General features: G+C 38.4%; 1 protein-coding gene across 1 annotated transcript; it reads left to right on the plus strand.

The window, feature by feature from the left end:
• Nucleotides 1–1,636: 1,636 nt before the first annotated feature.
• On the plus strand, nucleotides 1,637–16,691 carry LOC105445114. The gene is made up of 8 exons (XM_030985270.1): nucleotides 1,637–1,658; nucleotides 2,054–2,353; nucleotides 2,890–3,294; nucleotides 3,718–4,146; nucleotides 6,127–6,230; nucleotides 6,707–6,765; nucleotides 15,192–15,415; nucleotides 16,666–16,691. The coding sequence occupies exons 1-8, from the start codon at nucleotides 1,637–1,639 to the stop codon at nucleotides 16,689–16,691; spliced, it is 1,569 nt and encodes a 522-aa protein (XP_030841130.1).
• The last annotated feature ends 689 nt before the right edge of the window (nucleotides 16,692–17,380 follow it).

Genomic DNA, 17,380 nt, shown 5'->3' on the forward strand with positions numbered 1-17,380 from the left:
CTTTGCAATAGGTATCTGCGCGTTTAGCTAACGTGTTTTCATCTTGCCATTCTTCTCGAAATAAGAAACGTATATAGTAGCTATTCCTGAATTTAAGGACTCGAAAAGCAGAATTGTCATTGTTAATTTGCAAAACAAGGATGCAAATTTTGCTAAAATATTGTTGGTTTTGTTTATAGACTTTAAAATTGAAAGAGATACTGGATGTTCAATTATCATAAAACGGTCATCATTGCCTATGTCTTATTGACAAGTGTGTATCATCTTACCGTCAGCTGATTCGATACAGTCAGCCGTGATGCCATTGGAAGAGTGCATTCTTGATGGTTCATTTCGTGGTAAAAGTGCGGAAGTAACGCAATTAATGTCCCGTACGCAGAGTAAAACGCATTTAAACGGAATATATACGAATCACATCCGCTTAAGATTAGAGTATATCTAGGAAGCATGTCTTAATCCGAATCGCATCTAAGGGCAACGAAGAGTAGTATCTAACATGGTGACTAAAAACGCTTTCTCACTATTCATACAATTCTACAAAAGTAACCGAACACTATTTTTAAGAATTGTATCGGAGATATCTGCTAGCTCTGGCAATTACGGGTTGAACACATATAATTCAAGACTGCTTTTGTCACCCATGTATTATGGTTTCGTAGTAAATACTCAAACTTTCACTCATGAGTGAAAGGTTATGTAACAAATGAAATTTTCATGTAAGATGCGATTAGACTATAGATGTATGTTTTGAAATATTATATTTTGATTCGATTCTCTCTTAAATCATTTTCCTAATGTAATACATTAATAGCATGAATATTTTACAGTAAAAATAATGTGATTAGCTCGAGGGGATAACCCACTTGGTAAAAGCTCTTTCTTCAATTAGGTCCTGATGGAGTTGTTGATATTCTATCAATATCATAGTTAATTATAACACAATATCAAATAAAACTCTCGAAAATAGATATGAAACAAGGATTGTAAGGAACATACTTTAAACAAAAAAGCAAAACTATGATAAATATCAGGTTCCAAAGTTCATGCAATGGATATCAATTTTTAAGGTAAAAGACGCTCTACTAACTGCAATCAGAAACATGCACCCACTGCGAAATCATTAAGTATGCACATTTATAATACATGTTCCATTCACTTTTCACCTGATTCGCCAAGAGATGATGACGTGCGAGTCACATGACTTCACTTGCCAGGGAGGTTGGTGTATTCCATACTATGGCAAGTGTGACGGGTTTCCTGACTGCAGACTGGAAACGGACGAAACTTTCTGTGGTATGTACAACACTCGCTTGTTAACCAGGCATACTAAGAATAATAAATGAATATAAAAAACAGTGTGGTCTTACATACGCAGGGTAGCCACCTCAGTACCCAAACTGCTCTTCCTGCGGACCTTGCAATTATTATTAACCCGGCAATAGCCATGTTTTCATTTACACCTGGGTGAAGAGTGGCACATGTGTCTTGGTGTCTTGTGAAAGGACGTTAGTGCCGAGCTTTGATTTCTACCCTCAACCCTTGGATTGAGATTTCAGCGAAGGAACGACTATTAACACGACAACTATAATTAAATGTCTATTTATACCAGATTCCAAAAAGCCATAGTATAAAGGCGATGATAGGGGCTCTTGAAGCCCGTAAGTGGGCATTGTGGGGGAGTTGGGGGGGGGGGGGGAGGGGTCATCGGGCTTGGTTGACATGCTAGGAACAAGGGCGGATGTTAGAGGGGGTGATGCTAGAGATGATCTTCTTTTCACATTGCCTCGATCATCCTTTTTTTTGTTTACGCCTCTTTCTCTGTTTTAGTTTTTCACCATTCGATTGGGATCACGTGCCCCTATGCATTAGTTGCTACACAACTGCCATTCGAATTAGATGCAGCAAGACAATATTTATCATAGAGTTATGTCAATCCTTGAAAACTACATTAATTGTACTCAAAATGCAAATGTGAATCAAGGACAAAAAACTAAAATGGTATTCATCATTATGGATGTACTGGTAATAACATATTCATATTTTATTGATACAGATGGCGTCTTAAAGCTTTTCGATCCCTTCTTCTACCGCCGTGTGGCCAGAAGGGAATCAGCCGTGATCATCACAAACGTTCCTGACATGCACGTCTGTGCTAGAATGTGCCTGGATGCGGACTTCCCGTGTGGTGTCTTTGAATACTACATAGCAGGAATGATCATAGATGTGAAGAATCAAACCAAACCCGTTTATGATTGTCTGATGGATGGACCCGGCATGGTGATGGTTCATCTGTCAACACCCGAGTCAAAAAGAATAAACTTTCACCAGTTTGTCAGAAAGATGGATATTTCAGGTATGTTCTCTACCATTGTCATTATAGTCTTCTTCAATAAATTTAAAGCAGTTTTAGGCCTATTATTTGAAGATCCTTGGCATTTCAGTTCATACAGGCTTTTAAGGTAATGTCGATTGTCGAAATAAAGGTTCCGGAAAATCTGTGCCCATGCACCTATGATAGCTACCATAATTATTACAAAATAGGATGAAAGTGGCTTTACCGTTAGTGAAATCTACATTATATTATGTCTATAGTCACCTTATCTTAAAAATACAGATCTATTTTAATGGTGTCTCTCATAATGTTCACTAACATAACACCGACTTTATTCATTGTCACCATTATTAATCATGCCTACACTTTCTTCTTGATGTTTTTGTTTTTACTACATTCTCTGCAACACTCTTTATGTCGCTCTGTTTATACTTAGATTTGTTTAGCATGCGCGTCCTTTTCCTATTCCCTTTCTTGTTCACCTCTCTTTCCCGCAAAACACAAACCAAGACATATTATGTAATGACTATTTCACTCATTGTCTCCCTTCACTACAGCTGGAGACAATGCCGTGTTCATATCAGGTACAGATGTCATCTTGTCTCCTTCTTACCTCCCTGCAAACTCCTTCAACCCTTCTCCTTCCTTCTCCTCCTCCTCCAACTCTTCCTCCTCTCCACTCTCCTGGACAATTCGTCTCTCTGAAGTCAACTACAACACCATCGTCTTCAAGATGCTCGCTGTCAAAGGTCAAATTGATTGTGGTAACTGGTCCTCTTTCTCTCTGCTCTCAATCAATGGTGGAGGTAATTTCACAGCAAGTAGTGGTAAGGTGGGGACAGCTAGATGTCTCAACGAATTCGTCGTAGGGGAGACGTTCAACGTCGATTCGGCAGAAGTTTTCATCACTTACTTCGCCACGGATTTGATAGAGACGGGATTTATGTTGGAGTATAACGCAAGTAAATATACTTCAATCAATTGTTTTAAGTACTAACAACGATTACCACTGTTATGTGGATTTGCCTTTTGAAGTTTAAGATGGAGATAACATCTTAAAGCTCTTTCATTCTTTGTCATAGAATCATCTATATTGCTTTGATTTAGATCAACTCGAATTTGGGGAAGAAAAATGTAAATGTAGAATGAAAAGGAATAGGAAAACGGAAGTAGATGGAGATGAAGATCGGACAATTAAATGGAAAAAGAAAAGAGTAGCCTAAATAAGTAGTATAAAGTGAAGAAGAATAGTAATTAAATTAAAGAAGGACCATATTAGAAGACATTTAAAGCAGGTTACAAGAATATGTTAGATGTAAATGTATGTGATCAGGATAATAATATATTTGATCTAAAATATTCAACTATTGTTCTCCTTGGTCTAGGATGGTTGTGTAACCAGAGTTTTATCGCTTCTCCTGGGTCTATCAGCTCACCACGATTCTACTCTCTCAGGCAGACATATCCACCCAATATCCGCTGTCATTACTCCATCACGGCACCACCAAACCTCGTCGTCGCACTTCATATGGACTCCTATCAAATCGAACCAGACATGGAAGAGGGAGCATGTGACTTTGATAGTCTCAGTATCTTTGATGGTAACAGCACCGATGCACTGAGACTGGAGTATCTCTGTGGGTATAGTCAAGCTCCTGTATCAGTGCTATCAAACTCCAGCTCGCTCTATTTGGTATTCAGCACAGATGAGTCAGGGCAGTACGCAGGATTTGCAGCCTCATTCTCGTTCATGGATCAGATTAAGGGAAAAGACGAAGAAGAGGGAGAGCTGAGAAGTCATGACGAGATGTCAGGTGAGATATTTCTTCAGTGAGAAACAGATTAATTTGAGCGGTTTCATGAAACTTCAACGTTTGTTTCCATAGTACACTGTCTATAAATATAAGACCACCTTGCATTCCTTATTCTTTTCTTTTACAATAATTAACAATCAAACACAACACTCGATCATTTTAAGAGAGGAAATGAATGTGATTTATTTGTCAGTCGCGAGAATGTGTTTTCACCTAAAAAATATGGTGCTCCATTTGGGTACACTCTAAAAATAGAGTGCAAAATTTTGCTGTGCAAAATCGCTGTTTAAAAAAGTTGGGCAAAGTATTACCCAACCTTGTGCCAAACACCAAGTCCCTTCGAAATGTCATTACACTTGCCATAGTGTCATATCAACATTCGACTGTGCGTATTTCTGGGGTAAGAAAGTAAAGATGCAGATTAATATTTGAACCATGCGTTGGGTAAACACAAGTTTTGACACCTAAACGTTTGATATTATGACACAACTGATGTTAAAAACTATGATTGAAGCGCTAGCGTGGTCGGTCGTTCCGAATCAGCTGTTCGTCGAATTAATAGTGTTCAAGATCGACAGAAGATGGACGAATTTGTTCGAAATAGACTACGATCATGCACTTGTGTCTTTCCGCAGCATTTATTTGCATGAATGCGTGTAAATCTTCTCAATATGGACATGAAATTTCTCATAATTCTGGACAATACATTATTCGTATGGAGAATGTCATTTGTGATGCAGTCACCTTCTGCGAACACGCCAAGCGAAAGACTGTCTATAGCCAAGAGAGAGAGAGAGAGAGAGGTCTGCTACTTATACACTACACTACATGTACATATAACATGTACCTTTCCAGCCAACTCCTCGGACAAATTTTAGTTTTTACCCAAGTCTGTGTAAAAATAAAAAATCATACAATAAGGTTGGGTTAAAATTTTACCCAACTTTTGGGTAAAAAGATACACAAGAACAAGGTAAACGAGTACCCAGGATGAGTTGGGTAAGAATTACCCAATGTTGTGTCAAAAAGGGAACATGGTTGTCGTTGGGTAACATTTTACCTTTTACAATGGGTCGTAAGTAAGCAAGCAGTTGGGTAAGATATTAAACTTTTGCTGGGTAAATTTTTACCCAACCACCCCTGTGTCAAATTTTACCCAACAAACATGCATGTTCCCTTTTTACCCTCGTAAAGTGTAACATTTTACCCAATATTGGGTATCTTTTCTTTAGAGTGTACCTTCCAGTTTTCTCTCATTAAGATCAATATCTATACCAGGGCCCTATTAGCAGGCACGTAGCCAGAGTTTGATGTTGGGGGGGGGGGGGCACATACATGTAATCGATCGACGTCCTGGGGAGGGGTCTAAAAAAGTTCAACCGATCTTGGATTTTTTTTTTCGGGGGGGGGGGGACACATGAGAAAATTATGAAAAAATTATAACATTGTAAAATGAATGCAAATGTAAATGGGGTGAGATCATGAAGAGGTCCCACTTTGTATTTGAACAACATAATGAAAGCATAAAGCTCAACAGTAATATTGTAAGCAAATGAATACTGTAAATAATAACAACCACAATCAACAAATTGACAAAGTGTATGTAGTGAAATGATTTTTTTTTTTAAATCCCTTAATTCTGTAAAATCTTTGTGAAATCAAACTCTCTACGTACTAAGAAGTGTAATGATAACATTTGTATTTTGTAGTCAAATGACTGTGAACATTAATCTCTGTTATTAATAATAATGATAATAATATATTACATTTATAGAGCGTTTAATACAAACTTTCTAAGCGCGTAAAAAAAAGAAAATACAAAGTAATGTTAACCTACAAATTACAACAATATAATGCATGATACATAATTATCCAAATCGAGACACTTAATACGTAAACAAATTAATTCTATCTGAAGTATTTGCTTAAGGAATACATGTCTATTCACATTCTCTTTTATGTTTTTATATCTTCCCACAGATTTTGACAGATTAAAGGGATTTATGTATGAATCGTCTCAAACTTCAAAGCTCACAACGACATCTCAATCGACCTATCCCAAAGGCATGACAACCTCTTCTAAAGTACTGGCAACATTCTCCGAAAAAATGACAACACTCTTACCAAGTCCTATTCATCTCCAGTCTACCGACATGGACCTTCAATATATTCTTAAAATAACACTGGTTGTTTTTCTACTGGTGTTTGTGATGCTCGCTATTGCTTTTGCGGTATTGTACTGTCGAATTAAGAATGACAATGTACAATTGAAGAAGAATTTACAGATTCATCGAAACGGGAATATTGTAAGCCTTTGAAGTTTGCATTTAGACAGAAACCTTCATCGGAAAATGATGGATCTACTTGATACGTTTCATGTTCGATCTAAATGGTATGCCTGAAAGGCTGTGAACTGGAGAGCAGCATCAGAGATGGATTAGGAGGGGACGATGAATTCATCAGATCAACAAAATTATAGCTTTGTTGAAAACCTGACTACTAACTATGAGTTGGTTTACAAAGGATTAACTAAAGGAACAATTGATGTAAATATTCAAAGGGTGTTTACGAGAGCAGGGAGCAGATCAACCACGAGCTGAACGATGATTCCCTCAATAAGTGAGGTGATTACAAATAATGTGCAGAACGACGAGGGTGATGATAGCAATGAGACGAGAATGTTTGAGAAAACATTAATGAGTTAGCAAAGAAAAGTGTATATCACAATTTAATCATTACCGATTATGTCGCTTGAACTGAAAACAAGTAAAATGAAAAAACCTGCTTGAAACCTTAAATCTTAAATCATCACTGTACATTATTTTTCTTTTTGAATAAAAAAAAGTAGGCCTTGGCCTTCAAGTCCGGTAAAATCTGAGACAGTTACGTGACTGTTCTGACAATATTCTCAGTTTAGCTTTATCTGCAACTGGAACACTGTGGAAGTGCTATTCTTTCCCACAATTTTGATATCATATCTTTATGATCGTTTTATATGCGGATACAGGAGATATGAGACCCCATACTGCCCCTACTTCCATTAGCGACTTTTACAAAGTCTAGATTCGCCCTATATTAGGAAACTAAATCAGGGAAATTCTAGAATGTTAAATTTCCATGTCTTATGACATTTTAATTGTGAGATATCAGTCAAACTAATTTAAGCAGTTTTCGAAATTTTCTTTAAAAACAATTGGCATCTTATATTGAAGAAACAACTTTTGTGGCCAATTTAGAAAAGCAATTTTAGTCAAATTTTCTCGACATTTTTCAATTTGAAATTTTCTTTCACCAGTATTACGCCCCCCTAAGATCTCGGCTGTTTCATAATCGCTGCGAAAATTTGCATACAAGTGAAGTGTAAAGACTACTATGGTAAATTCAATTCTTTGAAAAATCCACTTATTTGCATATTTATGGTAATTTTTGCAAATAAGGTCATACAATTCACATTTTTACCCATACATCATATATTCTTCATATTTGAGCATTTTTTTCACTAATATATTTGTTAGACCATTTGGAATAACAATAAGTTATTCTTTATGTTATCTCTTGTTTTGATACATTTTTATGTATTTTATTGTTCTTGTTGTTTGTTTCATTTCTAATTACAATTCAACTATTATGACCCCCAAAACAAACACCTAAACTTTAAACAAGACCAAATAACTAATGTTTTATCTCTTTTCAGGAAAAATGATATTTCCATATCTTTTGTACACAAATCACGAAAATGAGCGATTTTCGGACTGACATGCAAAAACAAAAGGTCACGTGACTTTGTAACTGTTCGTCCGATTTTCAAAAAATTGTTTTAAAAGATGCTCAAGACTTGAAAGAAAAAGGTCAGCAAGGGACGGGGCGTCATCCGTATACGTTCCCCAGCAATTAGACAAATTGCGGAGGGGGGGGGGGGGGCATTGCCTCATTAGGGCTAAGGGGATAGAAAATATGCGGAGATGGCCATCATTTGAACAACAGTAAATTACTAACTTGATATTTAGATTTTACACGTTAGAATCGTTTGGGGTTGTTAGTTTACTTTGAAGATAATGCACCTATACAAGTGTGTACATTGAATGTTGAACAGGTCATTCCTGAACATGTCTACTGAGAACATGTATATTAACATGTATATAAGTATATATTTATTTTACATGCTCGAATGTATCAAGAAAAAAAACAATATATCAAAATGGAAAATGTTATATCTGGAAACAGTATTATAAACATTGCAGTAGATTGTATACATTACTGACTTAGTTTAAAAGTGTGAAACTGAACAGGTCATGTTTGTACATGTCAACTGAGTATATACATGTAAATGTGTTTTTTCTTTTATTCTTCACATGCTCGAATGTATGCATAAAACTAGAAAAGGTCACGTCTTAACATGTCAACTGAGTATATACGTGGAAAAAATAATCTTTTATCCTTTACATGCTCGAAAGTATGCAGAAAACTAACAATATAACAACATTGAGGATATTATATATATCTGGAAACAATGTTATAAGCAATGCATTAGTTTTGATACACTACTGACTTAGTTTACTTAGACGAATATGAACCTATAAAAGTATGTATTATGTTGAACAGGTCATGTCTGAACATGTCAACTGAGTATATACATGTAAAAAAAAATTTTTTCACGGGCTCGAATGTAAGCAGAAAACTAACAATATAACAAAATGGAGGATATCATATCATGAAACAATATTTTTGATATTTCAGTAGTTTGTGTACATTACTGACAATCAAACAACTTTGACTGTTTGAACATTATTGAAGGTAAGACTTTATGTGACATGTGAAAATGAGGGGCTTATTGAAAAGCGTTGCTCGTAATGGTACGCCCCTCTTAAAACTTAGTACGTGTTTTTTGGTTAAAAGTGTTAAACGTGAGAAATGACGAGAACAAGGTACAAGGGTAAATGAAAATATATATTTGAAAGATTGATGTGTCCCACAGTAAAAGAGAAAAACAGGCGTACGTTCGAAAAAAATTAAAGAAGAATTTGAGAGTCACGTTCATCAAGGGGAGTCAACATTGAATGTTTGAATTGTAGTTCGATCTGATTAACATGTTTAATCTGATTTGATATTAATGGTAGATTGGTGTGCTAGCGAAACGGTAATCTGTTTTAGCCTGGGTAGAAACAGTTGTATTCCCATCTTGGGCGTAATGAAATTATGAAGAAAAAAAATATACAATCGCTTACTTTGTTCAAATATAAACAAAGTTAGTTTTATGGATTACAATATAACTCTGATGGAATATATTTACACGCGTATAAATACGTGTGACCGATGAATGTGTATGAACTATCGAAGGCACTATTATTACATTTCAAAAGTTAATATAAACTTTCTTCATTATCGAATCTGATACTCGTTTCATATATTCTGAAAATGACAGAAAAAAGTACATGTTGTTTAAAAGACATAAGACAAATGAATGTTTACTACAAACTTATTTATGGTCTGTGTATTAAAACAAAAAATCCTGCTACGGGGATATTTTACGGTGTTTATTTATTTGAATATCCATGCATTCTCTTTTTTTCCTTTAATATCTTGCCTCATAACCCTCTCTCGCACAATGTGTATGTGCCTGATAGTGTAAATATCTCCGTCATCGAATATATCTCGATAGTACTCTGATGAAACCAGATGGAGGTGGAGGTGTCAAGGTGTAGTGGTTCATTAATTTGACTCTTGGTTCAAGAGTTAATGGTTCGAGTCCCAGTCAGGCACTAACATCTTTTGGCAAGGCATTAATCCCTATTGCCACTCTCTACCCAGGTGTAAATGGGTACCTGATAATAGCTGGGTAATAATAATCACAGGGTCCACAGGATGAACAGCATTGATTCTGTTCAGGCTTCCCTGGGTAAACAAAAATATTAGAACATTTACTACTATTATCATCATTATAATATTGATGTTATGATATAAACCAGTATGTATGAAACGGAAGTATTTATTCTTCATACTTTTAAAACTTTTCCTATTGGGGCGAAATAAAGTCGATGAAAAACAATCGCGCATATTGTTTTTTATGTTCGCACTTGTTATTATCTGACATTAATATAAACAAATATACCATATCTTCAGACATGTCAAAGACGCTAGTGATAGCCTGAGAGCCTGTGCGATATGCGTGTGTGTGGTCAGCCTACCAAGTCCATTAGATTTGACCCCTTAACATTATTTAAACAATCATAGTCATTGACCAGGATATTGTTAATGTAGCTTGCACAGCTAGGGCCCCGGAAACAGATCCCATCGTCAGGTCGATGCCATCCCAAGCACCAAATTTTCTCAAAACCAGGGACTCTGACTGTACATTATAAACAGGAGAGACAAATTAGGCTGATGAAGATTTGTACCGAAGGAGGACGTCAGACGCCCTGCAATATTCGAATCCTTGTTTAAAAAGCCAATAGACCCACGTCCGCGAGCATTTTGTTCATAGGCTAAAGGTGATGAAACTTTTATCTTTTAGTGTCAAAACTTCGAATTTTAGAGTACGAGATAGCAAAATGTTTGCATCATTTTACATCTTACAGCAGAGTTATAATTACATGCAGGCATTTTTTCTGTTGGGAGGGGCCATTGGGGCATCATATTGCCCTACTTGAAATAAGAGCAGCATCTACCCTCTGCCCGAACTATGCAGTGAGTATGCTAGCGGCACTAGTAATCTGTTCGACTGTATGCACGTTCCTCTTAAAATCCAAGTTCATTAAGATTAAGTGCCTATGTCTTTAAAAGAAGAAGAAAAATGACTAGAAAAAAAAGAGAGTAGAAGAATATTGAATGATTTCAAAATCTATTTGATCTCTCTTTTTTGTCTGGTGTTGCCTCTCATCATCCACCGTCCTCTAGAGTGCTTTAACGAAAATGAAGAGATGAATTACGATGAGGAGCATCTTGTTGATGTATCAAATGTTTACAGATGAGTCACCTTTGCATGTCATTAGTTCACTTTGGAGCGACTTTTCCACCTGGAGTGCTGAGTTGGCGGCTGTCTTGCAATATTATGTAACTCAAACATTATACCCATGCAGCACCCTCTTCAGCAGGGCGTTGTATCAGACACTATGCTGTAAGTGGGAGTCGGTTGATCCTTCCAGTATCTCGTATTCCTCATCCTGATTCCGTTCCGGAGCATTTGAAAACTTACGTCTACAGAAAGACCTCCAACGCGAAGCTTCTGGTTGTGGAAATTTACCTGTAAATGAAATTCGATATGATAAGACACAGTATTACTAAATATAAATGAAAATAATAATGAAACGCACAAAGAGAGAGACACACACAAACACAAACACACACTCACACATACACACACACTGCAACCACCTAATTTATTTTCCACATTTTCGGTGGTTTCCCCCTTCCTCAGGGATGACTGTGCTCGTTGGTGATCAGAATATTAACAAGAATAAGTGTGTGTGTGTGTGTGTGTGTGTGCTTGTGTATATGTATCAAGATTAATAATAATATATCGTGATCTAAACAGTAGTATTTATTTATACACAGCTAAGAAAATACGTCATTGTATCTGTAGATGACGCATGAATTAGATCGCTGATATCACAACTACACTGTACTCCATAACATCCGGAACAATTAGGCCTACCGAAAATAGAAGATATGATATGAAGTTCTTTAAAATCCAAAAGTGGAATGAATGCACGTCAGTGACGTCACACATGTTTGTTCTGTATTATCATTCCCAGAAGCAATCCGTGTGCCTTCGGGCATGATATGCTTACGAAAATAATGATAATAAACAGTTAATGTTACCATAATACCATTGGTATTAACGATATTGATAATAAGTGACTTCATCGTCGGGTCGGGTATTACATCATCGACTATCCTATATCTCTATACAGTGTGAGACCCAAAAAAAGTTTACAACTAGAAAATTACTAATTATTTTTAAAATCATCTATGAACAGTAAATTATTATACATCTTATGAAAAAGTGTTTTACCCCGAATCATTTGGTATCACTTTTGTGGGATATGTGTTTGCGTGAGTGCAAAATTGTTTGAATAAAACAATTGGGATTTGGGAATTAAATTTGGTATTTGCAGATCCAAATAACATCCCTAACAAAATTGATCATGCCACCCATTAATATCGAATATCAAATATCAACCAACGTTTTGTGCGCGCGTGCGTGTGTGTTTGTGACTTTGCTTCTGCAAAAAGCATATGCAATGCATTTCATTTGATACAGTCAATTCATTCTCTCACTCCGCTAATCCGAACATAATACATACTGTAGGCATCACTTTGGCGCAAGTCGATTTTTGCACTCTCGCAAACAATGCCGCCTGTTCATCCAAGCGTGAACACATATCACACAAAAGTGATACCAAATGATTTGGGATAACACACTCATTCTTAAGATGTATAATAATTTATAAAATAATTAGCCATTTTCTAGTTGTAAACTTTTTTTTTGACTCACACGGTATATTATATCAATAAAGCCTCGTCAGCATTGGGTAATACGTCTTTATATGTTTAAGATACTGACCTGTGTTAGCATATTGTATGAGGTCTGCTTCAAGTTGTATGAATTCATCTTGAGCTCTGTTCTTCGCTTTTTCACCTGCTGCCAGGGGATTCCCTCCCAATACACCTGCTGCTCCTGATAAAAGTGAGACTATTGTGATCGCATACGCCGTGATTAATGAAGGACGGAAATTTTGGTCAATGACGCAAACAATCACGGCAACACCACCAATAAACACAAGTCCGATTATGATATGTTTGATTGCGTTGAAAAGATGACCAGAAAGAGGGAGTCTGCTTTTTACGATATCTTTCAGAAGACTTGACTTAATCCTGAATTGCCTCTGCCTCTGCGAAGCTCCATTTTCAAGATTTTGGAATTGCTCTAAGATTTTGATCGGGAAGGTATTCTCATCGTCGGCTTTTCTACCAATGGAATAGATATTGTTATAGAGGGTCTGGTATTTGTCAAAGAATTGTGTAATGATCGCGATCAAAAAAAGCACAGCAATGATGACGTTGATCCAAATAGGGCCCACGTAAGTAACATTTATGATGATTCCAATCACAGTGAAGAAAACAATTTCTACAAGCAGGATAATTGTTGCAGATAACCGCATGAAACAAAAGATGAACACCACGGCATAACACACGATCCTTGTCTTCTTAGTTGCCCAGTTGTATGGTTTCTCCAATACATGGCCATCATTATTAGACCAGGATATGTACATATATAAAACTAATAGTCCAAAAAGGTATAAGATATTTGCTACAATAAAATCGAAAACCCAAGTATCCCTCTGGAATTCTTCTCCACGCTGGTTGCTACGATTCTTGTATTCGTCATTTATTAAGACGTGCCAGAAGAAAAACACAAGATATGGAAGAAAGAAAAGGATCGCGTAAACCAAGAGCGAGTATGGACCAAACAACGAAGGGGTCGAGTTTATCTGTAAGATGTTTACACTCTCCTCTTCATCTTGTTGGTGGTTAAAGGCTCCTGCATAGATACACCGCACTTTGTAGGCAACAGCTAAGAAGATAATCGGATACGTGACACAAAGTGCTCGTATTACAATGATACAATGAATGTCATTCTTCGGTACGTTTATTTCCGATATGTTCCAACATTTGTAGTAGGTGCTTGCTTGCAACTGAAATAGACTGTATCCAGGAATGAGTTTTGTGTTGAATGGGCGAGATTCATTGAGTTCTTTGCATATGACGTCATACTCAATATCATCTGGATAAGGTGTTTGTACTCTCGATCTCACTTGTCTTGATATATACAATAAAATATTCACCAAGCAGATGTCTGAATAGGTCCCGTTGTCCAAAATACTACTGTTCAGAGTAATTGAGACCGTATGGACCCCGTAATTTAATGAAGTAAATGACAAGGAGTAGTTGTCATAGGGGAGAGAGAGCATGAATTGTCCTCTTCCGCCAAGCCCCCAATGCCAAAGAGTTTGGTTGTGTTGTACTTTATCGCCCGTATCGAAGGTGATGATGAAATGGACAAGACTCACATAGTTGTTCGATATATTTCCTATTGACTCAACTATGCTGTCGACTGTCCCAGCTACAGGGTTCAGTGGATGGGTACACGGTGAACTCTTCTTTGCACCTAGATCCTTTTTTGTGGCGAAGCAGTTGTGTTGTGTTGTGAAGGCGCATTTTTTTCCATTCCATACCACACACAAATCGAGGTGACAAGAATGAATATTAATAGACCCATCACTATGAATGATATCCGTCTTCTGTTCGCCATCGTGAATTCGGTTAATAGCCTTGTAAACCTGTATTGGAAGACATAATGTGTCTATTTTTAGTCTATTTTTATTTTTTCACGTTAATGATACCTCATATTCCAGTGACCAAATTAAAATTAAAACATCTGACTCATACCGTTATCGTATTACACTGTGAAAAGGTTGGGCAATATTTTCCAACACTTTGCCCAACGCTGTGCCAATAGTCAATGGATGAACCCGTGTTTTAATAAAATTTAAAGAGTAGACAACGATTTAAAATGGTTTATTGACAGGCTGACAAAATGTAGGTCAAGAGGTTGTTTACATTTTTGAGGGAAATTCACGCGCTAGGAAATGTAATACTTTGTATTACATTGGAAGGAAATGTACAAGCGTATGTACGCTTATCAAGCAAGCGCGGAAAATACCGCCAGCAAATTAAAAATAGCACGAAGGGGCTTTCATTCTAGTTATGGCTTTCATTTTGAATGGACAAGAAGAAAAATTTACGGAGTCTAAAACATTATTAGAGGATTTGGATTAATACTAACGTTAGCACTGCACTGGAATAATTAGTTGGATATAGGGTCTATAACGCTGAATTATTTATTTTTTTCGTGAGCGACCAGCGGGATTATATTCGGGTTTTGGGCTGGCCTTTGTCGTTGGGCCCGATTAGAAAGGAGAGTCCATTTCATTATCAACTTGAACTGTTAGTGTTAGTGGCCTTGTTCGCATCTCTACTGGCAGGAGTACGTTGGCGATCATGCCAAAAGCGAAGAAGAAATCCGTGGCCGGGAGGAAGAGGGGTGGCGAGACGGCGCCCAGGGCAACGTTACCTCCAAGTCAGGCGGAGAATCCGAGAGCGGATGCAGCGTTACCCCCAAGTCAGGCGAGGAAAAGTCCGAGGGCAAGGGCGAAGGCAACGTCAACGCCTGTCGGAGTGGGCCCCAGCGGCGCCGACGATCAGGGCGGTGAGTTCAACCCTAACATCATTTGTAGATCTAGAGCTAGTGGCAATGATGTACCTGATATCAGTACTGGTAGGCGCGCGGCCATATTATGGCCGGAGATTATCGCACGAGAGTCGGTGCCCTCTGTGAGGGAGCAATCGGAGATTTCATTGCAGGCTCAATCGGTTGGGCAGGCTTCATGCGAGGGTAATATGGCGGAGCGGACTGCGCCGCCAGTACCCCCTTCCGTGGTGGGGTCACCGGTGCCGTTTATGAGCGCGGCTGATCCGTTGGGTTCCGAAGTGGCAATGTCGCTCAAGGAGAGAATTTGGAGGAGTGAATTTATTGATTTAGCCTTGCTTCTCAAACAGAATGCTTATGCACGGAGTGATAGTGGGGCATCCCAAGAGCTAGGTGAAGCCGTATTTATAGTCTGCGGCAGTCTGAATCTGGGCTCTGGTTGCAATTCCAACCTCGGGCAAAGAATGAAGGCATATTTTCGGTGGAGCATTGGACATCCGTGTTCCTGGTGTTTGTGTCTATTTATTTGGAGAAGCACATCGAGCGAAGCAGAGAGCTCATCAAATATATGGATTTGATTAGACACGCTTCTAGAGCATTTGGGGGCCTTGGGTGGAGAGAGTATGACATACAGTTTAGGCTAAAGCAAGCGCGACTGCCCGGGCGATCTTGGGCAAGCGTGGATGCTGAATTGTGGTTGATGGTGGTTGCGTCCCATGGGCCTCGCTCCTCCGCCTTTCGTCAGCAGTACGATTAGTCGAGGGATGCAAGCGCCGCACATCAAGTAGCCTCTTGTCGATGCCCTCGCGCTGTTGGAGTCTCTAAATTCTGACGAGCGAAGCGAGTCAGAGAAACCGAGGCGCTTGCCTCTTGTCGATGCCCTCGCGCTGTTGGAGTCTCTAAATTCTGACGAGCGAAGCGAGTCAGAGAAACCGAGGCGCTTGCGCGGAGGGCCTCTTGACAAGTGATCTGAATTATATATTCATGAGACCCGATTTCCTACTGAATTATGCATGTCTAGACCGCAGCGATTGTGTGTGTGTACGTGTGTGTTCGGGATTGCCCAACTAGGCTAGTCTGCAAGCACAGGCCCTAATTTGACACTTTATCAAAAAATCATTGTGCCTTGAGAGAAGCCTAGCCCAGCTATCTACTGGTACCTACTGGTTGTACCAATATAGGTCAGGAGCAGCTATAGTACGTGGCATATGGTAGTCTTATAGTGCACACTCTCTTGTACGACTGACCAGGGTTTGTGCTTGCAGACTACAACTAGGCGGCCAGTCTCGCTCTCACGGAGGGAATTCGCACGGAGCGGTAGATATTACGTCATAGTAGCTCTCTCTGATTGGATGACTTTCACCGAACTCTGCTGGGTCGGAATATTCGCCAAACAAAGTAAAACATAAGAAATTCAGATCACTTGTCAAGAGGCCCTCCGCGCAAGCGCCTCGGTCTCTCTGACTCGCTTCGCTCGTCAGAATTTAGAGACTCCAACAGCGCGAGGGCATCGACAAGAGGCTACACATCAAGGAGAGACGCTAGGCATCCTATCACATTACCCGTTTTGAACCAAATGTTGACCGATTTGGAACATGTTTGTGTTAGCACTTATGAAGTGTTATTATACTCTGCCGCATTTGCATCATCCGATCTTACAGGCGGAGAGGCTGGTATATATATACATCTATATTCTATAACTTTAGGCATCACTCGATTTTATAGGCGGGGGGCTGATATAATGACTTAATGTATATAAGTTTAGCCTAGGCATCACTCGATTTCATAGGCGGGGGGGCCTAGCATAACTTTAGGCATCACTCGATTTTATAGGCGGGGGGCTGATATAATGACTTAATGTATATACGTTTAGCCTAGGCATCACTCGATTTCATAGGCGGGGGGCCTAGCATTGCATTTGTAAGCATTTTTTATGATTCAATATATCTGTGTTATTTTGTTATG

The sequence above is a fragment of the Strongylocentrotus purpuratus genome, unplaced genomic scaffold (genome assembly GCF_000002235.5).
Source record: "Strongylocentrotus purpuratus isolate Spur 01 unplaced genomic scaffold, Spur_5.0 spur5_scaffold_14, whole genome shotgun sequence".
NCBI classification, from domain to species: domain Eukaryota; kingdom Metazoa; phylum Echinodermata; class Echinoidea; order Camarodonta; family Strongylocentrotidae; genus Strongylocentrotus; species Strongylocentrotus purpuratus.

Coding starts and splice junctions, on each gene's coding strand:
- LOC105445114 (XM_030985270.1), top strand. CDS start 1,637: ATGATAGGGGCTCTTGAAGCCC. Junction 6,766..15,191: donor AACGATGATTCCCTCAATAA/GTGAGGTGATTA, acceptor CTCTACTGGCAG/GAGTACGTTGGCGATCATGC. Junction 15,416..16,665: donor CGGCGCCGACGATCAGGGCG/GTGAGTTCAACC, acceptor ACGACTGACCAG/GGTTTGTGCTTGCAGACTAC.